Source organism: Falco biarmicus, chromosome Z (genome assembly GCF_023638135.1).
Source record: "Falco biarmicus isolate bFalBia1 chromosome Z, bFalBia1.pri, whole genome shotgun sequence".
NCBI classification, from domain to species: domain Eukaryota; kingdom Metazoa; phylum Chordata; class Aves; order Falconiformes; family Falconidae; genus Falco; species Falco biarmicus.
In genome coordinates this window covers 75,355,063-75,374,278 of record NC_079311.1, presented here as the reverse complement: position 1 = coordinate 75,374,278, position 19,216 = coordinate 75,355,063, and the positions used below count along the sequence as shown (strand labels likewise).

Sequence of the window (19,216 nt, the reverse complement as noted above, 5' to 3'; positions counted from 1 at the left end):
AAGGTGCTGTTTACCTGCCAGAATCAGGTGTCCTGACAGACTGTCTGCAGGAGGACTCAGACCTGCCAGGGACTCCTCCAGAGCCAGCTTTGCCCTAGGTCTCTCTTATTGGCAATGGGCTCAGGCTGTGGGCTTTCATACAAGGAATGGCTGGGTCATGCCTGTGTGGTCCCATCTATCAGCAGGGCCCAGGAGGTGATATCTGGAGGGGAAGAAGAGAGCAGGACAAACACGTGGGTGCTTCTCCTGTTCCTCCCCACCATCAGCTGCCTCCAGCCTCCCTGGGCTCACTGGACAGCTCAGTGTTTTACCACCCTGGGAGGTATCTTCTGTTATGGATCCATTTAATCACAATTTTTCCCCCAGATGTTGACATCCACAGCATCTGGTGGACATGGGTTTTAGTAATTAATCACACTTTGTGTGAAAAAGCACTTTCTTTTGCTTTTTTTCATTTGGTACCCCTTATTTTATTAGAAGAAAAAGGCAGCAGTCCTTCTGTATTCATCCTTTCCATGTCACTCATCATTGCTTAGGTGTCTGTCACATCTCCACTTAGTTGTCTCCTTTTACGGATGAAGGGATTGAGTCTGTAAGACATCCTTCTGCAAGGGCTGTTTCCAGCCTTTGCTCTCTCCATTTCCTTTCCCTGCTCTGTTTTCAGCTGAACTGTACTCCTAATGGCACGGGGACAGATTTGTGCACAGCTTTCAGGGCACAGTGCTTTCCATTTATTCTCAATTCCTTTCTGAATAATTCCTGCTGTTGGGTTTGCATTTTTGGTCACCACTGAGCTGATGTTTTCAGTGAAGTGAGCGCAATGACTCCAAGACATGTTTCCATGGAGGCTGCAGCTCATTTGGAGCCGTGAGTGCATAGGGGAAGCAGGGCTTCATTTTCCTTGTGTAAATCCCTCTGCTTTTATCAGCACAGTGTTAGTGCCTGGTGGGTCTGTACCGTGATGTCCTCCTGCAGCACTTTTGCGCCCAGCTGTAATTTGGCTGCGCTGACAGCCTCAGCAGCACGCTGTCTTCTCTCACTGCCTCAACCCCCTTTTACCTGTGAGTTATGAGGGTGTTGGGCAGCTCTGATCCAGCTCTGATCTCTGTTGAACTTTACCAGTGACGTCTTCTGCTGCCACATCTGACAGCTTGTTCTCACCTTTGGTCTCCTGATCTTTAGCTGCTATAAATCCTTGCAAGGACTCTCCTCATGTATCAGGGCTGCTTGGTTTCCTTGGGAGGCACCTTGTCAAACGTGTTTTTGAAACACAGGAGTATTTTAGAACTGAACCACCCTTGTCTAAGCACAAAGGCTTAGTGAAGCCTTGAAGGAACCTTATCACCTGCTCATCCACCTGTCCTGCTTCACCCTGTGTCCTGCGCACATGGGCACCATTTTTTATCCTTGCCACACGCAGCTCAGCACTACCAGTGTAGCCAACACAGGAAAGACTCAAGTTGCTAAGGATCATTAATGAATGTCAGCTCAAGCTCCTGTCCAGAAACCTGAGAAAATTCAATTAAGCAGCTGGTGCCCAATGAGCTGTATAGCCCCACTCGTAAGATGCTAAATCAAACGGCTCAGCAAGGCATCATGTTATTTTAGAGAGAAAAGAAAAGCCAGGCAGGGAGACAAACAGCATAGCATGAACCAAGCAGCTGCTCCTTTCCAAAGCACACAGCATGGTTAGGTTGCAATCCTCCCACCTGATTTCCTGGGCAGGGAACTGCAGGGACAGCTGCCTGCTTCCCACCTCTGCTAGTAAATAACTTGAGTTTGCTGGTGACAAGTCCTGGGGTTCTGTCGTCCCTCTGCTAGGAGTTTCTGATGTGTGTATTTGGTTTGCATCCTGCAACAAATCATGTAGATACAGGATTGGCAATGACTTGCTGGTGCGAGAGTCTGGCTGTGCTGTGGGTCATTTGGCTGGTGAGCCGTACATGCAGCCCTGACATGTCTCCTCCAAGGTAAATGTCAGAGAAAAGCATCCTGTGAGATGGAGGTGGTCGATGAGTCCTGATCCCTTGGTCTTTGACAGCTGATCTGCTCTAGTTCAAGGTTAAAATAAATCATTGTCAGGGCCAGGAGGAGAACTTGGGCTTCCCTGGCCATCAGCAGTGCCAGTCCATGCCCTAGTCCTTCTCTTGCTTTCTAGATATGATGAGAAGATCCCATTTGCAAGGCAGCTATGCCCACGGGGCTCCAAGCTCACCTGTTTTTCTTCTTTTCCTCCCCACAGACAGCCACATCCAGTATGAGCGGGTAGGCGCAGACGTGACCATGAAGTGTGGCTCCATGGACTGGGATGCAGCTGTGACCTGGACGGCCAATGGCACTGATATCGATGAGTCCCACCTGAACGGGTCCTACCTGATCCTGAAGAATGTTGACCTGACGCAGAGCGGCCAGTACTCCTGCTACGAGGGCTCCTCCTGGCACCTCAAATACCAGACCTCCCTGAGGGTGGGAAGTGAGTACCCCAGCATGTGACATTGAGCAGGACAGAGCCACGCTCTCTGCTCCCATATTGACACACTCCCTCAGCCCCCTCCTGTCACTGCAACCCCAGTACTTTCCATATATACAGTTGCCTGCCGCATCCTGCCATATAAGCTCCCTGTGGTGTACTAATCCCAGCAGCAGGGTGCTGGAATCAGCCCTTCCTGCCCCAGACTTTGCATCAAAGCCAGTAGATTGAATGATACTCCAGGAACAATTTAGGAAGGGATGTTGCTTCTGCATCCAGCCCAGTGCTATGACCACCATCTCTACAATTGGAAAGAGCTGGGGCTGGGGTGTCAGAGGGGATTACAGCTGGGAAGGGGAAGTCCTGGCTGGAGTTACTGCAACATGGTTGCTTCAGAGGAGGAGGCAAAAGGTGGTGGCAGTTGCTGTATGTTTGCAGGAGCCTCTGTACTCAGGCGTGTTGGAGGACAGCTGCATGTTTCCCAGCATTTTGCATATCTTAAGCATGAGATGCACTGATTCACGGGGGTCTCGGTGCAGCAGATAAGAGCTGTGCTACATTTCACATGATGCTGAGAGCTGATAGCAGCTGTGTGGTTTGGTGGGCTGCTGTGTTTGTACAGCTGATATCAACTGTGTGTTTTGCAGTATGGTGTTTGCAACCACCAGCAGTGTGTGCCTGGGAGCACCAGCCAGCATAGCTGGCTGTGGGATGGTAACTGCAGCAAAGGATGCTGCGAGGCACCAGCTGGGAGCCCACCAGCTGGGGATGCATTGTATAGATGTCTGTACATTCCCAGGCTGGGAGGACACGGCAGAGCCTTTCTCTGCTCTTTGTCTCACCTTTCGCATCAGAGCCAGGGTGGTGTTTACAACCTCGACCATGGTCCAGGGCCAGAGGGTCACAGGAGGCCCTGCTAGTCAGGCACGAGAGGCTTACTGCGCCTGTAGGTCAGGCTGAAGAAATCCAAGTTTCAGGGATGCCACATAGTGTCAGACTCATGGTTTAGGGTCTTCTGGGAGGAATCCTGGCACATGGGCCAAGGGGAAGGGGTGCTGGCTGAAGCTGAAAGGCAACATGAGAAGCAGGCGAGGGGGGGAACAGTCAGTGTAGGGCAGGGAGTATGGTAGCAGATAGGTGTTGAAGCTGGGAGCGTGGCAGACAAAAAGTCAGTAGTAGATGATTCAGGGGCCTCTCAACCATGCTGTTGGGGCGAGGAGGTGTCCACGGGTGGTTCGGAAGCAGCGAAGGCAGGAACTGGGTGCAGCAAAGGCAGCAGCAGGAGGAGGCTCTGCAAGTTCCTCTGCTTCGGCACATGCTCGCCAGGTCCCACCTGGGGAGAGATCCCAGGCCATGCCAGTGCACAGGAGGCTGCAGCCCAGGTCTGGAGGAAATGAGGGAACTGGGGAGGGGGCTGCAGCCTTCAAGCACCTCCTCTGCAGCTGTGGCACCACTGTGACTTTGCAATGGCTCTTCCATCTGCTAAGCACCTCGCTAATAGTAATCCCTGTCAATCCGCTCAGGGACCCGTGGGAATTGCGTAGTGTTAGAGCCCAAATCCTGCTGTTTCCTATTACCGTGTGTTCCCATTTGTGGGAGGCTCCAAGTCACCCTGAGCAGTGGGCAGCTGAGGAGCCCGGCTGGACACGGCAAGGGCCACCAGCCTCAGGGAAGAGAGCAACAAATAAACAACTGAACACCCGGAGTTGTTAACACAATTAAGTATGCAAGGAACTAATCAGGTGAGACACTTCTAGTGGTAATTAATTTAATTGCCTGGATTTTAATTCAGTGTTTTCTGTGAGGTTTCTTTTCCCAGCACTGCCACCCGCAGCCTCTGCCTGCACTCTGCCTGCAACTTTCCTATTTCTGCAAGGCATGATTGATTCCCTGGAGGTGTGTAGGCTGCTGCAGGGGCACAGGTTTGGGAGCATCTCAGGAGGGGATGGAGGTGGGGATGGAGATGGACATGGGCATGGAGATGGAGATGGGCATGGGCATGATGACAGAGAGAGAGATGGAGTTGGAGGTGGAGATGGGCAGCCTTCAGGAGGTGTGCAGCATGGCCCTGTGGTAGCACCTCTGCTGCAGTTGAGCACACTGGGAGCCCAAACCTGGGATTTGAGAGATCTTGGAGTCATTTCATTTCAATTGTGTGGGAAGTTAAGTGAAAACAGGCCTGTGCCTGTATTTTCCCCTCTTACTGGGGCAACAAGAAAGATGATGGCAGCAGTAGAGAAGGGCTGGGGGCTGTGTGGAGAAGTGCTGGGGATCTCGTTAAATAAACAACAGTATCTGGAGAGTGCCCCCGAGGTGAGGCAGGGACACTCCTGGGCAGACACCACTGCAGGAAGGATGTGGGAGGGAGCGGAGATGCGGTTAGGACGTCAGTTAGCAAAGCGAGCTCCATGGTGGAGGTCAGCAAGCCCAGGGATAAAGGGAGACCTGCCAGGAGACAAGCTGAGCAAGACCTTGTAGAGGAAATGAAAAGGGGTGTTAGCCATATAAATACAGAGCAGACAAGGGGAGAAGAGTGGAGCTGGCTCTGCAGCCAGGTTTCGTGAGAGATTAAAGGTAAACTCGGCAGAACCTGACACTAAATGAACCCCGCCAAGTCTGAGAGGCAGTGCTGAGAGTGAGGGCAGCGCAGGCTGGGGGAGAGGAGGGAGGATAAAACCTGGGAACGGTCCTCCACCATAGAGGCATCTTCAAAGACAATGATGCATTGAAGGCCTGGGAAGCATCTCATCCCCGGGTGAGGACATCTCCTGTTCATTAGCCAGGCTCATTAGTGGCTGAGAGGTCAGTGGTGGTATTCAGTGCTGTGGGGAGAGGCAATGTCTCCTGTGCTTGAGAGAAGGAAAAATCCCAATCAGACAGCCTGACCCCAGAGCATGGCAGGGCTGCGGGGTGCGTTGGAAGCAGAGCAATTAAAGATGTGAAGACAAATGGAAAATGGGAGACAAATACAAGGGGGACATGCCAGAGGTATATCACACCATATTAACCTGATAGCTCTCTTTGATGAAGGAACTGATTTCCTAAGCCCAGAAATGTGGTCGATGTAATCTGTCTTGACTTCAGTTAAGTATTTGCTATGATGCCACATGGGAAATTATGAGTTAAACCAGAGAAAATGTGGATTAGTACAAGAGTTGGAACATGGCTTAGGAAATGGCTAAAGGGGATCAGATTGTGCTGAAAGGGGAGCTGCTGGGAGGGATGGGGGAGCTTTGGCATCAGCCTTCGGACCACTCTCAGTGGTGTTTCCCATAATGGCTTTGGCCCACAAGGACCAGGGAGCTCCAGTGTGATGTGCTGTTGGCTGTGGGGGGACCCGGGGATTTCTAGGGTGGGGATTTCACACTGGAGGGGCCAGGGTGCTATATAATGGTGCAAAAGGTACAAAGCGCATGAAGGTGTATCATCGATGTGCTTTAGGAGAAAGGCAGGAGGGACGCAAGTAGCTCAACTGGTCCTTGGGGTGGGGTTTGACACCCAGGTCCACATCATGGGGGATGTGGCCAAGAGCCCAGCAGCACCCCATAGAGGCTGGGGGTAGCCAGGCTGTCTTGTCTCCTGCAGAGATGGGGACATGGGCACACAGGCAGTGGGAACAGTGTTCATCCAGGGATGGTGTGACTGATAGACGGCAAGCCCACCTTAGAGAGGAGAAAGAGCCTACACGCTTCTTATCCCCAAGGGTGCCAGATCACCTGTCTGGAGGGTGTGAACCATCCCAAGCACAAGCTGGCTGGGGGAAGGTGGCGCTTCTTCAGGGCAGCCTCCTCCAGGGGACTTCAAGCAGCTATGTGTTGCTCTGCCTCCTTTTTTCAGGCAGCTGAGCGTGAGGTGAAGGACAGGAGAGCTACCAGGATGCTCTGTGTTTATCTGCAGTGGATCACCTGCCCTGCAGCGTGGAGAGTGGTGGATACCTGAGTGTGGCCAGAAGCAGCAGGCGATGAGACTGGGGTTTTTTGCATGCTGGGCATCCCTGGCCTGAGCCTGGGGCTAAGCAGCAGGAGCAGGCAGGAGGGAGGGGAAGGCTCCGGGTACCAGGAGAATGGTGCCAGGCTCCTGGTTGCCCCCACAAGCCACAGCTCTGCCTTTGGAAGCGTGCGGCTGGAGGGCCTGGGGATGGATATAACAAAGACGCTGGGAAATAATGCACTCTTGAGGTTTGGCACACGGCTCCGTGTGTTACAGAATGTTATAAAAATACTGCTAATGGGCCAGAGAGGAGTGGAAACGCGCGGCGGAAAGGCTGCCAGAAGCTGGAGAGCGCACATGGGAGCTAGGAGGCCTTGTATGCAAAGAGGGGGAGGAGGGAGGCAGCCAGGGCATGCATCTGTCCTACTCCCATCCCTCCATCCCTTTTTAACCTGCTTATCTCCATCCTGACCCGGCAGCTTAGTCCATTTACACCTCTCCTTTTGCCTGGCTTTGGGGATGCCCAAGTGATGCCAGCTGTGCTGCTGAACCCCATCACTCTGCCCACTGCCTAATGCAACTGCTGCTTTGGTAGGCTGAGGTGCAGGCAGGGGTGAAGGTCTGCATGGGAGAGAAAATACAGTAAAATCCCTTCCAGCAGCAGGGACACAGGTCAGGATGCAGACAGAGGAGTTAACTGCCCGCCGTGTTGCAGTGGTGCCATGGGGGCTCATAGCCCTGTGCTGGCCCCAGCCCTGTCCCATGGGCATCGCTGCCTGACAAGCAGTGGTGGGAAATGGACTGGCAGAGGACAAGCGGCTCCAGGCTGGCCGCCTTCCTCCATGTCTGTCACTGCAGTGGCTGGCGAAAGAAAGGGGAAAAAACATGCGGTTTGACGGAAAACGACATGGAAAAACAACCAAATTAACAGAAAAACAAACAAAGCAAAACCAGAGAGGGGGAGGGGGGAAGGGGTAAAGCAACAGGAACCACATGTGAGCAGGGAGGCTGGGAGAGCCCCAGTGTGTTCTCTGGCCTGATTAGCAAGCAATCAAACATGGGCCACTAATAAATAATCAGAGCCTCCCTTTTCTCTGCCTTAGAAGTCCCTTTCCTCGCAGCTGGGCTCCAGCTGCAACTGGAGGGTTGGACTGCAGTTTGCATCTTTTTTTTTTCTTCTTGTTTTTATAACTTTTTTTCTTTTTCACCCATCCGAAATAAAGAAGAAACAAAGAAGGTAACAACCTCTCAATGTGAGACATGCACCTCCGCCTCCCCTGAAGAGGGATGCAGCACTGGGGCAGGTGTAAGAATCCCATGATGGGCACTGGCTAAACAGCAGAGGAGGGCAGTGCCGGGCGGGACCGGTGTCTGCCCGCCTGCTTCCATAGGTTGTTTTGGTGGGAAAAACTGCAGGAGGGCACTGCCGACACGTCAGCTTGGAAAAGCAGAGGTTTGGCTGGCTCGTTTGGTGGGAAAAACTGCAAGACGGCACTGCTGACAACAGCATGGGAAAGCAGAGGTTCGGCTGGCTCTGGCAGCCACCAGCAAGGGTGCCTCTGCCTCAGAGCAGGGTGCTGTCCGTGAGGCCAGTGCTCCTGCTGCTGGCATGAATGGTGGTAGAGAAGCACAGGCTTGGGGTCAGTGTGTGCAGATATTTCCCTGCTCGTGTCCAGCAATCTGTGACAGGGCTTGTCGTTTTTTTTTTTTTAAAAAAAAAAAAAGCCCTCGTGATGGATTTTTCCCCTATGAACTTACCCAATCCCTTCCCGCGGCCATGTAAACTGAGGCTATTTAGAGAGCAGCAAGTTAAACACAACTGTGACCGTTCCCTGGCACCAGGGCCAGCTGGCAGGGAGCAGTGCCTGCCCCTACAGTTCATCCCTCTCACCCTCCAAATGTGCTCCTGCCACTCAGGGATGGCCCCGTGCAAGGTCAACCCCAAAGCTGTGCTCAGGCAGTGCTTGGGGCAGGACTACACTAACCTGGACCAAACCTATGGCAGGGATGGAGCTAGTAAAGCTAAGCATGTGGCTGCTGCTATTCCAGCGTCGGGATATGCACCCTAAAGCTGTTGAGTTTATTGCTATGGATGTGCTTGATTTTTGCCCCATGTGCCCACAGCACTGGGGGCTGGGTAGGTGCAATGGTGCCGGGAGGCTTCACAGGCAAACAGCCCCCCTGGTTCCCAAGAGCCATGGAAAGGGAGCGTTACAGACAAGGTCAACCAGATTGCAGGAGTGCTTTGTTCTTCGAAATCTGGCTGTATTTCACAAAGCATGCAGGCTCTCCAATAGCTGCCTTTCCATGCCAAGCTGTTTGTTTGTGGCTGGGAAAACTCACCGAACAAACTTTTCTGCCTGTGCCCAGATTTTGGATCTCGGTCTGGCTGGGATCTGGAAAGGCAAGCTGGGTAACAGTATGCAAATCGCCATCCCAGCTTTTTAAGAAGAAGGCCAAAAAAAAAAAAAAACCAACACCCAAAAACCCCATCATGCTCCCAAATGCAATTAGTCCTAATCAAATTAGGAGCAGGTCTAGAAAAACAAACATGTTTGCAGGCAGTGGGTGACCTTTCTGCCCCATCCAGCAGGATGCATGCAGCTGTGCTGCAGTGGGAAGGGCTGAATGAAGCTGTGCCCCATGGCCCACATGTGCACACACTCACACCCTTGCACTCACGCGTGCACGCACCCGCGCCCCGCTGCATTCCTCCTGTCGTTCCCCTTGCTGGGCTGGGCAGCTAGCCCAGCTGCAGCATAGCAGAGTGATGCTTCTTTGGCTCGCTACGTAAAACATGATAATCTGGGGCAGCCGGTGTCAGAAACAATAAAAATATCCCCTCTCCCATCCTTGCAGCCCCTGCTTCATGCACTGGATCTGGGGGTGGTGAGTAGCACACGGTGGTGGGGCAAGTGGAGCGGCACGTGGCACTATCAGGTGCTGCAGCACAGGACTGCAGTGCCAGTGGCTCTGCTCTGGCCTTGCCAGTGTTGTCACCCGCAGCGCTCCTGCCCAAGGGAAGACCATACCTGGGAGATGGCCAGTATGTGCAGGGTCCCATGACCCATGGTGGGTCCCCACCAGTACATGAAAGGACGTGGCCCTACGCTTGACCCCACCAACCGATGAGCTCATGCCAGGTTGGGTGATACAGAGAGCTCATAGTTTCATCTGAGTCACAGCAGGAGCATGCATCACATGAGGGCACCAAAAAGCAGAGAAGGTGCTTATCCCCTTGCCAGCCCACTCCTTAGGGTGGAGGTGGGGGAGTTCCAGGTTTGCCGGTGGCCAGCCAGAGCCAGGAATGGAGCATCCATCAGAGAGAGGGTGGCTGAGGTACAAAAACCCTCTTGGTGAGCACCCAGCAGGGTCCCAAGCTTTGGACCTATGTGTGAAGTGAGCCCAGAGTCTCCCTGTGCATCCCCTCCTGCAGCAGGGCTGGGGACAAGCTTATGGGGGTGGGCAGTGGGGAAGAGCCAGGCTGCTGCCCTGCCCTCTCCCAGCAGCTGCTGGGCTGGAGAAGAAGAGGAAAAAGGACTCTGGGGCTTGGCAGCTTCCTGGGAAACCCTCCCCATCCTCACCTAGCACAAATGTCAATGGCTGCATGCAGCACCAGCATCCCGTGTCCCAGGTGAATGGCAGCACAGCCTCCTCCTGCTCTCCTGAGGTTTATTTATCCTCCTTAACATGACAAAACCAGCCCTGTAATTAAATAAGCCTAAGTTCATTCTAAACAGCTTCCCACAACCCCTGCTCCACCACGTTGGGAATTTTAGGGATGCCCAGGGCTGGGGGTACAAAGCCTCCTTGCCTGGGGGATGGTAGTTGTGGGCTGGGACCCTGCCTGCCAAGGGGAGTGGAGAGGACACATGCTGGTATCCTGTTTGCCCTGGCCACTGTGCCAGGAAGGGTTTTGTCTCAGCTGCTCCTGAGTGCTCCTTGTCAAAATACCTGGTGCAAGTTTCCTGCTGCCCACCAGCGGTGGGTCCCCAGCTACAGGGGTGCTGGGAGGGGAAGGACTGGCCAGGATGCAGCCACTGTTGCTGCAGCTGTGGGGCAGGGAGCAAAGGGCTTGATGCTCCATGTGTGGGTGCTGCTTTTCCTTCTCCACCTGCAGCTCCACACAACTGTGGCACTTTAAAGAAAATCACAGTCTGCTTCCCAGATGGTGCTGGAAGAAACACCACTGATGTCACCAGCACAGGGTATAGCTCTTGGCTGTCACCAGCTACATGTGCCCATGTCTGCAGGGCCCCAGGCCATGTAGTCTCCCCAGGGATGGGAACACCCCGCAGTGGGGATCCTCTGTGGCCCTATCCCTCCCGTCAGGAAGGAGAAGAGATAGCAGGCAGCAACAAATTCTTGTCTTTTAACTACCTCCCAGGGCTTTTCCATCCATCTCCAAAACTGCTGCTGGCAGCTGGGAACCACAGCGGAGCTGGGGCAGGCAGTGAGTTCCCAGCCGAGCGCTCAGCAGGGTCAGAGCAGGATCCAGTGTATTTCAGCCTGAAAGACACTGTCATTAGCTATGGTTTCCCAAGCCAGTGCTTCTGCTGTAAATAATTTAGCAGAGTAAATGTGTGCTAACAGCAGGTCAGGGTGGGGAGGAGAGGAGAAGGAGGAGAGTCTTGAATCTGGAAAGCAGGGAAGGGTAGTGGGGATAAAGTGAGATTATTTTCCTCCCATTAGCAGGATAGGGTGGTGTCTCCCCCCTGGAAAAGGAGTCAGAGGGTTCCCATGCCCAGTAGATCCCTTCTTTCCCCAGTCCCGTCCTGAGCTGTCAGCATCATTACCAGAGGCAACTGCAGGACAATTTCCAGTTGCTCTTGCTCCAAGCACTTTAATGCTGTTTAAACAATTACGCAGTTGATAAATTTTGACAAGAAGAGATAGAAATAGCCTAGGAGAGCCACGCAGTAGAAATGCTCTAAACAGATGTCCCTTTTCTCCCCCTCCTGTGCTCCCTGGGGGTCTTTATCGGTTGCTGCCAACTAAATAAGACAGTGTTTGCATGAGTTGGGGTGGTGGGGAGGGGGAGCAAAAATGCCTTATTAAAATGGTTTATGATACCATCCCTAGGGTGACAGCTGCTTATTTTCTCTCCAGGATGGTCTTCTCTGCACTGCTGGGAGCTGTGCGCAGCCTGCTGAGCACGGATTTGTCTAACAGCAGGCCGTTTGTTCCTCTCCCCACCAGTTCAATGGTGCCAGCCTGGGCAGCCTGACTGCTGGTTGTGCGGGGTAGGGAGAGCGGTGTGAGGTATTTGCCAAAAGCAAGTGAGCAGTGACAACCTGTTGTGTCAAGCAGCGTGGGGAAATTCGGTCTCCCACTGGGGACATGAAAGCCAAAGCCCAACAGTGCCTGTGCAGAACCTCATGCAGCAGGGGCCAGCAGTGGCTCCCCAGTCCCAGCTGAGGGATGTGGAGGAAAAAGCAACCATGGAACCAGTGCTGGACCAAAGTCAGGTTCACATGGGAAGCTTGATGTCCTGCATGGCTGAGTTCAGACGTCTGGGGAGGGGAGATGGATGCTGCTGTCTGGAGACGCCATCTCTGGAGGCCAGGAGATCACTCAGTGGGTCATACCAGGAAACTGTGGCGAGGTCAGGAGCTGGAGCTGAGACTTTGGTGTTTTCGTTTGTGTTGCACTGTTTTGTACTGAGCACTCCCAACGCTGAATGTTTTTCCTTGCCACAGCCTTACAGTGTGTGCGGCTTTGTGCTGAGCACACCCCAACTCAGTGGATGTTCCACAAGGAGCAGCCTTGCATGGTGTGGGTTGTCACGTGTTGTGGGTGCTCATGCCATGTCCTCTCAGTCAGGGAAGAAAGCAGAGGACTGGAAGCAGCTTTCTGCCTTTCGGCTTCTTTCCGGATGCAGTGCAACTTGTGTTGGTCCAAGGCAGTGCCTGGGGACTCTGGCAGGCTGGAGCCAGGGAGCTGTGAAGTAATGTTGTGTGTAGGACGACTGGGCTGGGATTTGTCATCTGTTGTCTTTGGAGTTGACATAGTGCCGTTCACTTTTTTTGGTAATAGCTGCCTTGCTGAATGGTGGGGGACATGCTGATGGCATGGCATGTGGGTCCCAACATGTACTTCTCCCAGAGAAGTGCCCAAGGCAGTTTGTGCTTCCAAAGCCATCCCTATGGCAAGGTGAGAGCACAGGCATTTGTCTGAGCAGAGCAGAGGGTGCTGGGCAGAAAGATGCACATGTGGGTGTCTCTGTGCAGGTGTTGGTCCAGGGTGTGACTACCTGCCAGTGTCTACATGCATCACTGCCCACATGCTCAGAACCCTACATGTACAGCAGTGTGGTTTCATGGTCCTGCAGGCAGCTCTGTCAATTGAAAGATGGTGTGTAACGGATTTGAGTGTGCCTTTGTAAAAAGAGGATCCCGGCATGGAGGGCCTCTCGCTGTTGTGGGCACATTTTTGGACCCTGGTTGATTTCTGAACACAGTCCTTCAGTGCTGGATTCACCTCTACTCTGCATTTGTACCCAGGCTGCTGCCCCTTCCCTGTGTCTCACTTCCCTGAGTCACCAGCGTGGTGCATCTGCCCTCTGCAAAGGCTCCTTGGCTTCATCAGCTTCTTCCTACTCTTCCTTCCTTGCCCTCACCGAAACCCAGGGACTTGGACTCCAGCAGTGTGCTGGGAATGCAGGGCAGTCCCTGTCACTGGGACCTGGACTCCAGTGCTGTGCTGGGGATGCAAGGCAGCCCCTGCCACCTCCCATCCCCCTCCCTGCCAGGGAGAAGAGCCCCAGTTTGGGGGTCAGAGACTAAATGAAAAGGCAGAAGAGGAAACAGAGGCATAGACTGGGGAGCGATTTCCCGAAGTCACACGACTGAGCTTAGAAACCAGACTGGTGATTCAGTGCCCTGCTTACCCTACGTGGCTTCCCAGATGGAGTGTGCTGGGTTGAGCCCCCCACCCTAGGGCTCCCACCCTGGGGGAGCTGCCCACTCTGGTCGCACAGTGCTGGTGCCTCTGCGTTGCACCACGGAGTGGGATGGTTCACAGGCAGCCAGCCTGGAGGCATCACCCATGGGCAACGCCACACATGCTCCCCTTTCTGCCACAGCCTCTGTCATCCAGCCCTTCCTCCCATCCCTCCTTCTTCTCCCACTGCCTGGCCAAGCCAGCCAGAGCTGGCCAGGTTTACTTCTGCTTCCTTCTGCTCCCTGCAGCAGCTCCCAGTCTGCAGCAGGGAGACAGAGCCATGAAGTCTGGGGATGGGGGGAATTCCCACGTCTCCATCTGACCTGTTGCATTGGACTTAAGTGGCAAAATAAGGTACAAACTCAGACTCCTCCACTCCTCCTGGAGAAGGGAGCGTGGAGGGAGGTGGCTGGTACTGTGGCCACCCCTGCTATTTACATGAATGCAAAGCAAGTGGGAAAATGCTGCTGGGTTGGGGACTGTGCAAGAGCACCAGGCTGCTCCTTGCTGCAAGTGCATGCCAGTGGTGACACACCAAGCTTGCCTTGCTGGACTAACATAAGCACACCAACAACACTCCCATTACCTCTGGAGACTTAGGAGGGGAAACACTACTTGCTTTTTTAGCTGCCAAGGATGCTTGTGGGTGTGATTTTTGCCTTAGCAGTGCAGGGGCTGCTGCATCAGTCCATGGAGAATGCTGAGGGTTTTGTTCAGAAGTGGAAAAGAGCAGTGGGCTTTTTCAAAGGCATTAAAAAGCCCAGAAAGCAGCTGTGGCACATAGCAGGCATCATTTTGCTGCATTCCCTTCTTTTGCATCCCCATCTCCCAGCGACTGGTGGATCAGGGCAAACTGTGGGGATGTTTCTCACTTGGGACAAGCAGAGCAGCTGGCTGGGGCTGGTGGCAGTGCAGGGTCTGTGCTGCCACAGCCCTCCAGGGCTTAATTATGATTGAAGAAAAGGAAAAGTGCAGAAAGCACAGAAGATACCTCCTGCAGGAGGGTGCCACGATGGAGATGCCCCAAACTATGAGTTTGTATTGGGACAGGCTGGCCAAAAAGAGCATTCTGGGGCCAAATGTGGCATATGTACAACAAAAGGACAAATTTGCCTCCTTGCAGGTTGGCCCCAGGATGTTATGGGAGGAGTAATTTGAGAATGACCTTGGAAAATCAGGGAAAGTATAGAAGGATGCAAAGGGAGCAAGGGAAACTGCCATAAGAAGGACTTAAAATAGTCTGTTCTGTGGCTTCAAGGGGAGCTGGAAAGATGCCCTGACTCCTGTTGGTAATTACCTCCAAGTGGAGAAGATACTGGGTAGTAAACCAGCAAGCAAAGCCATAACAAGAGCCAATGACTGGAAGCTGAGCACAGCCACATTCAAATTAGAAATGAGGCTCATATTTTTAATAGAAAAAATGATTAAGCATCGGAACAAACTGCCAAAAGCAGTGGCGGCTCCTCTGTCACTTGTTATCTGCAGAGCAAGGCTGGCTGCCTTGCTGAAAGATGATTCAGTCAAACACGAGTTATTGGGCTCAACAGAGGGGTAACAGAGGGATGTAATGGCCTGTGCAACCCAGGAGGTCAGGTGAGATGAACTAATTTTCTCCTGTGGCCTTCAAGTCGGTGAGTTAAGGAAGGTGCATATCCCTGTCTTGCAGATTTAGCTTTGTGGTGGCTCTTTCTTTCATTGGATAATGTGACTTGGGTGTTTGGTGATGCAGAGCAGGGCTGCGAGGACAGACCTTCAGCCCAGCAGGCTGTGGGACATTCAGAGGATACTGCATGTCCCTGCTTAGGATGGGGCTGAGACCATGCCCCTCATCCCCTGCCTCTTCTGAGATAACTGGTGCTCATATCTGGCCTGAAAGATGGTGGGAGAGTGGAGTTTATGAGGAACAGAATGAGGGAGGTGGGGAAGGGCAGAGGTACTCTTGCTGGCTCTAAACTGAGTTAGTCTAACCCTGTGCAGGAAAGCTGGGGGACAACAATGGGATGGGGACAGTGGTGGCTTTCCAAATGTCTCAGCCAGCCATGCTCCGTGCAGCACTGAGCTGCTCCAGCCAGTGCAGGGAGGTCAGGCAAGGCACTGGGGGCAGCTGCGAATGGGCACCCTGGAGTAAGGTGCCTAGGGAGGGGAGGGTAGCCGCAGTCCTGCAAAGCTCAGAAAGAGCATGGCTCCTTGCCCTGCTCCATCCCAGCTCGCTGATGCCTTGGCTTTGTGTGTACTGTGCTCTTGGCCAGGAGGAGCTGAGGGGTGGCTCAGCACTGGGCTGTCAGCAAGGCACAGGAAAGGCAGAAAAAGCAAAATGGACCAAAATGGGATGCGGTGGCTCAGGGCTGAGAAAGGGAAGGGAGAAGGGAGACAGGAAGGAAAGACTCGTGTGAGACATTAGTGTGAAGGAGAGGATGCTCCTGCAGCCCTTCTCCAAAGGAGGGATTGACAGAGAGCTTTTGATGAGGAGCTGAATGGAGATAATGTGCCATCAAATGGCAGCGGGGAGGGAGCTGGGAGCAGCTCCCTGTGAACCTTTGCTTCCAGCATGCAGACAGGAGCTTGGCACGGTGCGCCCAGAAGCACTTACCTCCCTTAATGGCTGGGCAGAGCTTCCCAGGCCACCCCATTAGGAGCTGCCTCCCCCAGGCAAGCTGGCACAAAGTGCTCGGCCAGCCCAGGGACCAGTTATGCCATGGAGCCGGCAATGCCGCCTCCAGCCCTGGCACTCCCAGTCCCTCTGACTGGATGTAAGGCAGGCTCTGAGAGTGCAGTGGGGCAGCACAGCTGTTTTCGGTGAGGCTGGGTTAGTTTGTCTCTTTTTGATGCCATCTGACCCCTCCAGGAGCAGCAAGAGCCATGCGTCGCTTAGGGGATGCCATGCACCCTGTGGGTTGTGGTGCTGCATCCTTGTCTGAAGGTGCTGATGTTGCACAGGGGAGGACAGCCCAAGGCAGGAGAAATTGGTGGTCGAGGGTAGCAAATGGACTGTAGTGGGCTTCCAACTGAGCTGGTTATGTAGGCTTTCAGGCTGGTATTGCTCATGGGCAAAGCAGCACCCACCACCCCACCCCAGGCTGTCCACAAGCAAGCTGCACACAGCGCACATGGGTGAGCTTCTACAGGGGCAGGCAGCCCAGCAGAGACGCAAGAGGAGGGGGATGCAGCCCCAGTGCAGGACTCCTGCCAGGCAGCTTTTCCCCACAAAGAAAACTATCACACTGGCAGCTGATGCCAGACGCAATCCGGGGCACATATCAGCAGGAGGAGCTGGCTTTCCTTGTGCTAGGAGGGAGCCAAGTCTTGTTCACCTACAGCTCCGGCATCGCTCCCTGCTTTGCATGAAAGAGGCACTTTGATTGCTGACATCTGTAGACAATCAGATAAGAATTAGAGTTATTCTTCTCGGCATAAATGGTATTTCTAATCTCATAATCCCTTAATATTGTTCTCACCAGGATGTGGCCACTGCTAATCCCTGAGAGTTTGTTCTTGGGCAAATTTCAGGGAAGCTGGGGAGGCATAAGAGGAGAGGCTGGCCACCTTCCCGCCCCTTGCCCCAAGAATCCCTCCTGGGCATGAAGCAGGCACAGAAGAACCTGTCAGGCAACAGTTCCCCTTGCCAGCCAGAGGATGGGCACACTGGGATGGAGGTGTTTGCAGAGCCCTTTCACCACTTCTGCAAAGAGCCCCTATGGGTCTTCCCATCCACGTCCCTGCCCTGGGTTTATCTCTCGGCTGAGCAGCTCTGTGGTGCCAGCAGCAGGCTCTAGCCTGGTCTTGCCACTTGGCTGCTTTCCAAAAGCAGAGGCTGATCCCTGGGAAACAGCCTGGGGCATCTGTTTGTGTGCTGCAGAGGTGCTTCAAGAACATCCTGCTGCTGTGGGGCTGCAAAGGACAAGGTCCCCAGGTGGCTGAGGGTAGTAGGTGCTTTGTAAGGACCCTGGGCTGAATGTGGCCCTAATTTTGCATCCTCCTCGGGCTAGAGTGGGGAGAACCAGTTGGGGTGCTCCTTACCTTCTGTCTTGATGTTGGTGCACTGGATACAGATGTGCTTGTCTCCAGCAACCCACCATGGCCTTCCCTCCAGGCCACCTTGCATGCATGGTCAAAGTGAAAAGGGGGCTGGAAACCTCCCACTGTCTACCCAGAAGAGGCAGGGACTGCCATTTCTCTTGTTCCTGCTGGATCTTTCCTTCCACAGCCCACCTCATCCGTGTTACAACAAACAGCTTCACTGGCTGATAGGAGACCACAACAGGAGCTTGCACACAAGCTACCAGTGGGAGCTGGGATGAAATCCAGCCTGGGTGATATCAGGCTTCCCTGCTGCCTGCAAGCCATGTGCAGCCCGCCATGGTGCAGAGATGGAAATCCTGCCCGTCAAGGGCTGAGCCAGCAGCCACTCAAGAGAGCAGCTTGCAATGCAGAGTTGGGCAGAGGGGCAGGGTGTGCCAGTCTCTGCAGACACAACTTTGCGTCTTTCCTGCCTTTTGGTTTTGTTCTTTTTTTCACAGCAGGTACTGCTTCCTCTGATTCTTTAAGTCTTTCCCTCTTTTTTTCTCCAGACAAGTTGGAGAGGCAGCACAACCGCTTCAGCCATGTCCTGGGCTGCTTCTTCATCTTGGCAAGGTGAAGGTGTCAGAGATGGCTTGGTAGCAACAAATACCCAAGCCTGCATCTGTCTGTGAGGTTTAGAGAGCCCCGTGCTGGTACAATGTGCTCATGGCATGGGTATGCAACAGTGCAGAGGGTGAAGGAGGAGGCTGCTTCCCCTGGGAAGCGTACCCATCACCACCCCCTCCATGTCTCTCTGCCAACATCCTACCCATTGGGGTACCAGCGTCCTTTCCCTCTGTCATGCTGAAACCTGCCCATCATTGCCTTGCAGCCCCAAGTGATTTGTTACTATTGCTACATGTTTCCATCCAAGGAGATCTCAGATTTCTGCTGGGCTGAGGTCTTCCTCTCCTTTCTGCACAGCTGGAAGGAAATGAGAGGGCTTAGCCTCGAGGCCAGGCACTGCAGCCTGTGCCACAGGCATGCTCTGGTGGCAGGACTTGGGACACAGCGGTGCAATGGTGCAACTTATCCAGGAGTCCCTTGATACCTTGCAAACACCAAAACTCTGCAAAGTCCTTGGGAAGAGAGGGGTAGGTGGTGTTGATGGTGGATGGTTATGAGCCTGCGTAATGCTACAGTGCATCTCCCTTCTGCTCCCTGAAGGCAATTGGAGAAGGAGCTAGCAGCTACCCTTGTTGCACTGGGAGATGCTAGATTTCAGATTCATAAGGGTTTTGCCTGGAAAGGGGAAATGAATGGGTTTTGCTGATCACTGGCAACATCAGAAAAATGCCCTGAAATGTAGAACCAGCTGAAAAATTTTGGTGAATGTGGTAAATTAAGTGCTTGGGTTCAAGATTTTGCTCATTTTATTTTTGCTTCATGAGATTTTTAATGAATTTGGAGGCAGCCCCAAACGGAAAAGCCCTGGAAACTTAACATTTCATTTAAAACCACCAGAAGCAAAAAACCTGCCGTTGTTGTCATGTTTCCATTGGAAGTGAACGAGCTGCAAAGCAGCCACAAATGTATGAAACCTTTGGCATATCCAGATCGCTGGTGTCCACCAAGGTGAGGTGCAGAGTGGACGGTTTGCTCTGCCCCCATTTGGGTGGCCCTTTGGTGGCAAACAGGTGTTGCCTGCAGGTGTGTCTGCACTGGTGAGGAGGGAATGTGCCCATGGCTGTGGGTGGGTGAGCAAACACCCTCCGTGGCACCCGTGGGCTGGCATGGGTGCAGAGCTGCCAGGGCAGAGCAAGGACATACCAAGCCCTGAGACACGAAGAGTGGGAAGGAGGTGGGTAAATGTGT

The 19,216-nt window shown here is 53.4% G+C and overlaps 1 protein-coding gene across 1 annotated transcript in view; it reads left to right on the top strand.

Annotated features, from left to right (window-relative positions):
* Positions 1-19,216, top strand: part of CNTFR (ciliary neurotrophic factor receptor) — a 207,770-nt gene that overhangs the window by 147,114 nt on the left and 41,440 nt on the right. Inside the window, 1 exon segment of the mRNA XM_056325558.1 lies at positions 2,243-2,473. Within this exon segment, the coding sequence (XP_056181533.1) occupies positions 2,243-2,473 (231 nt within the window).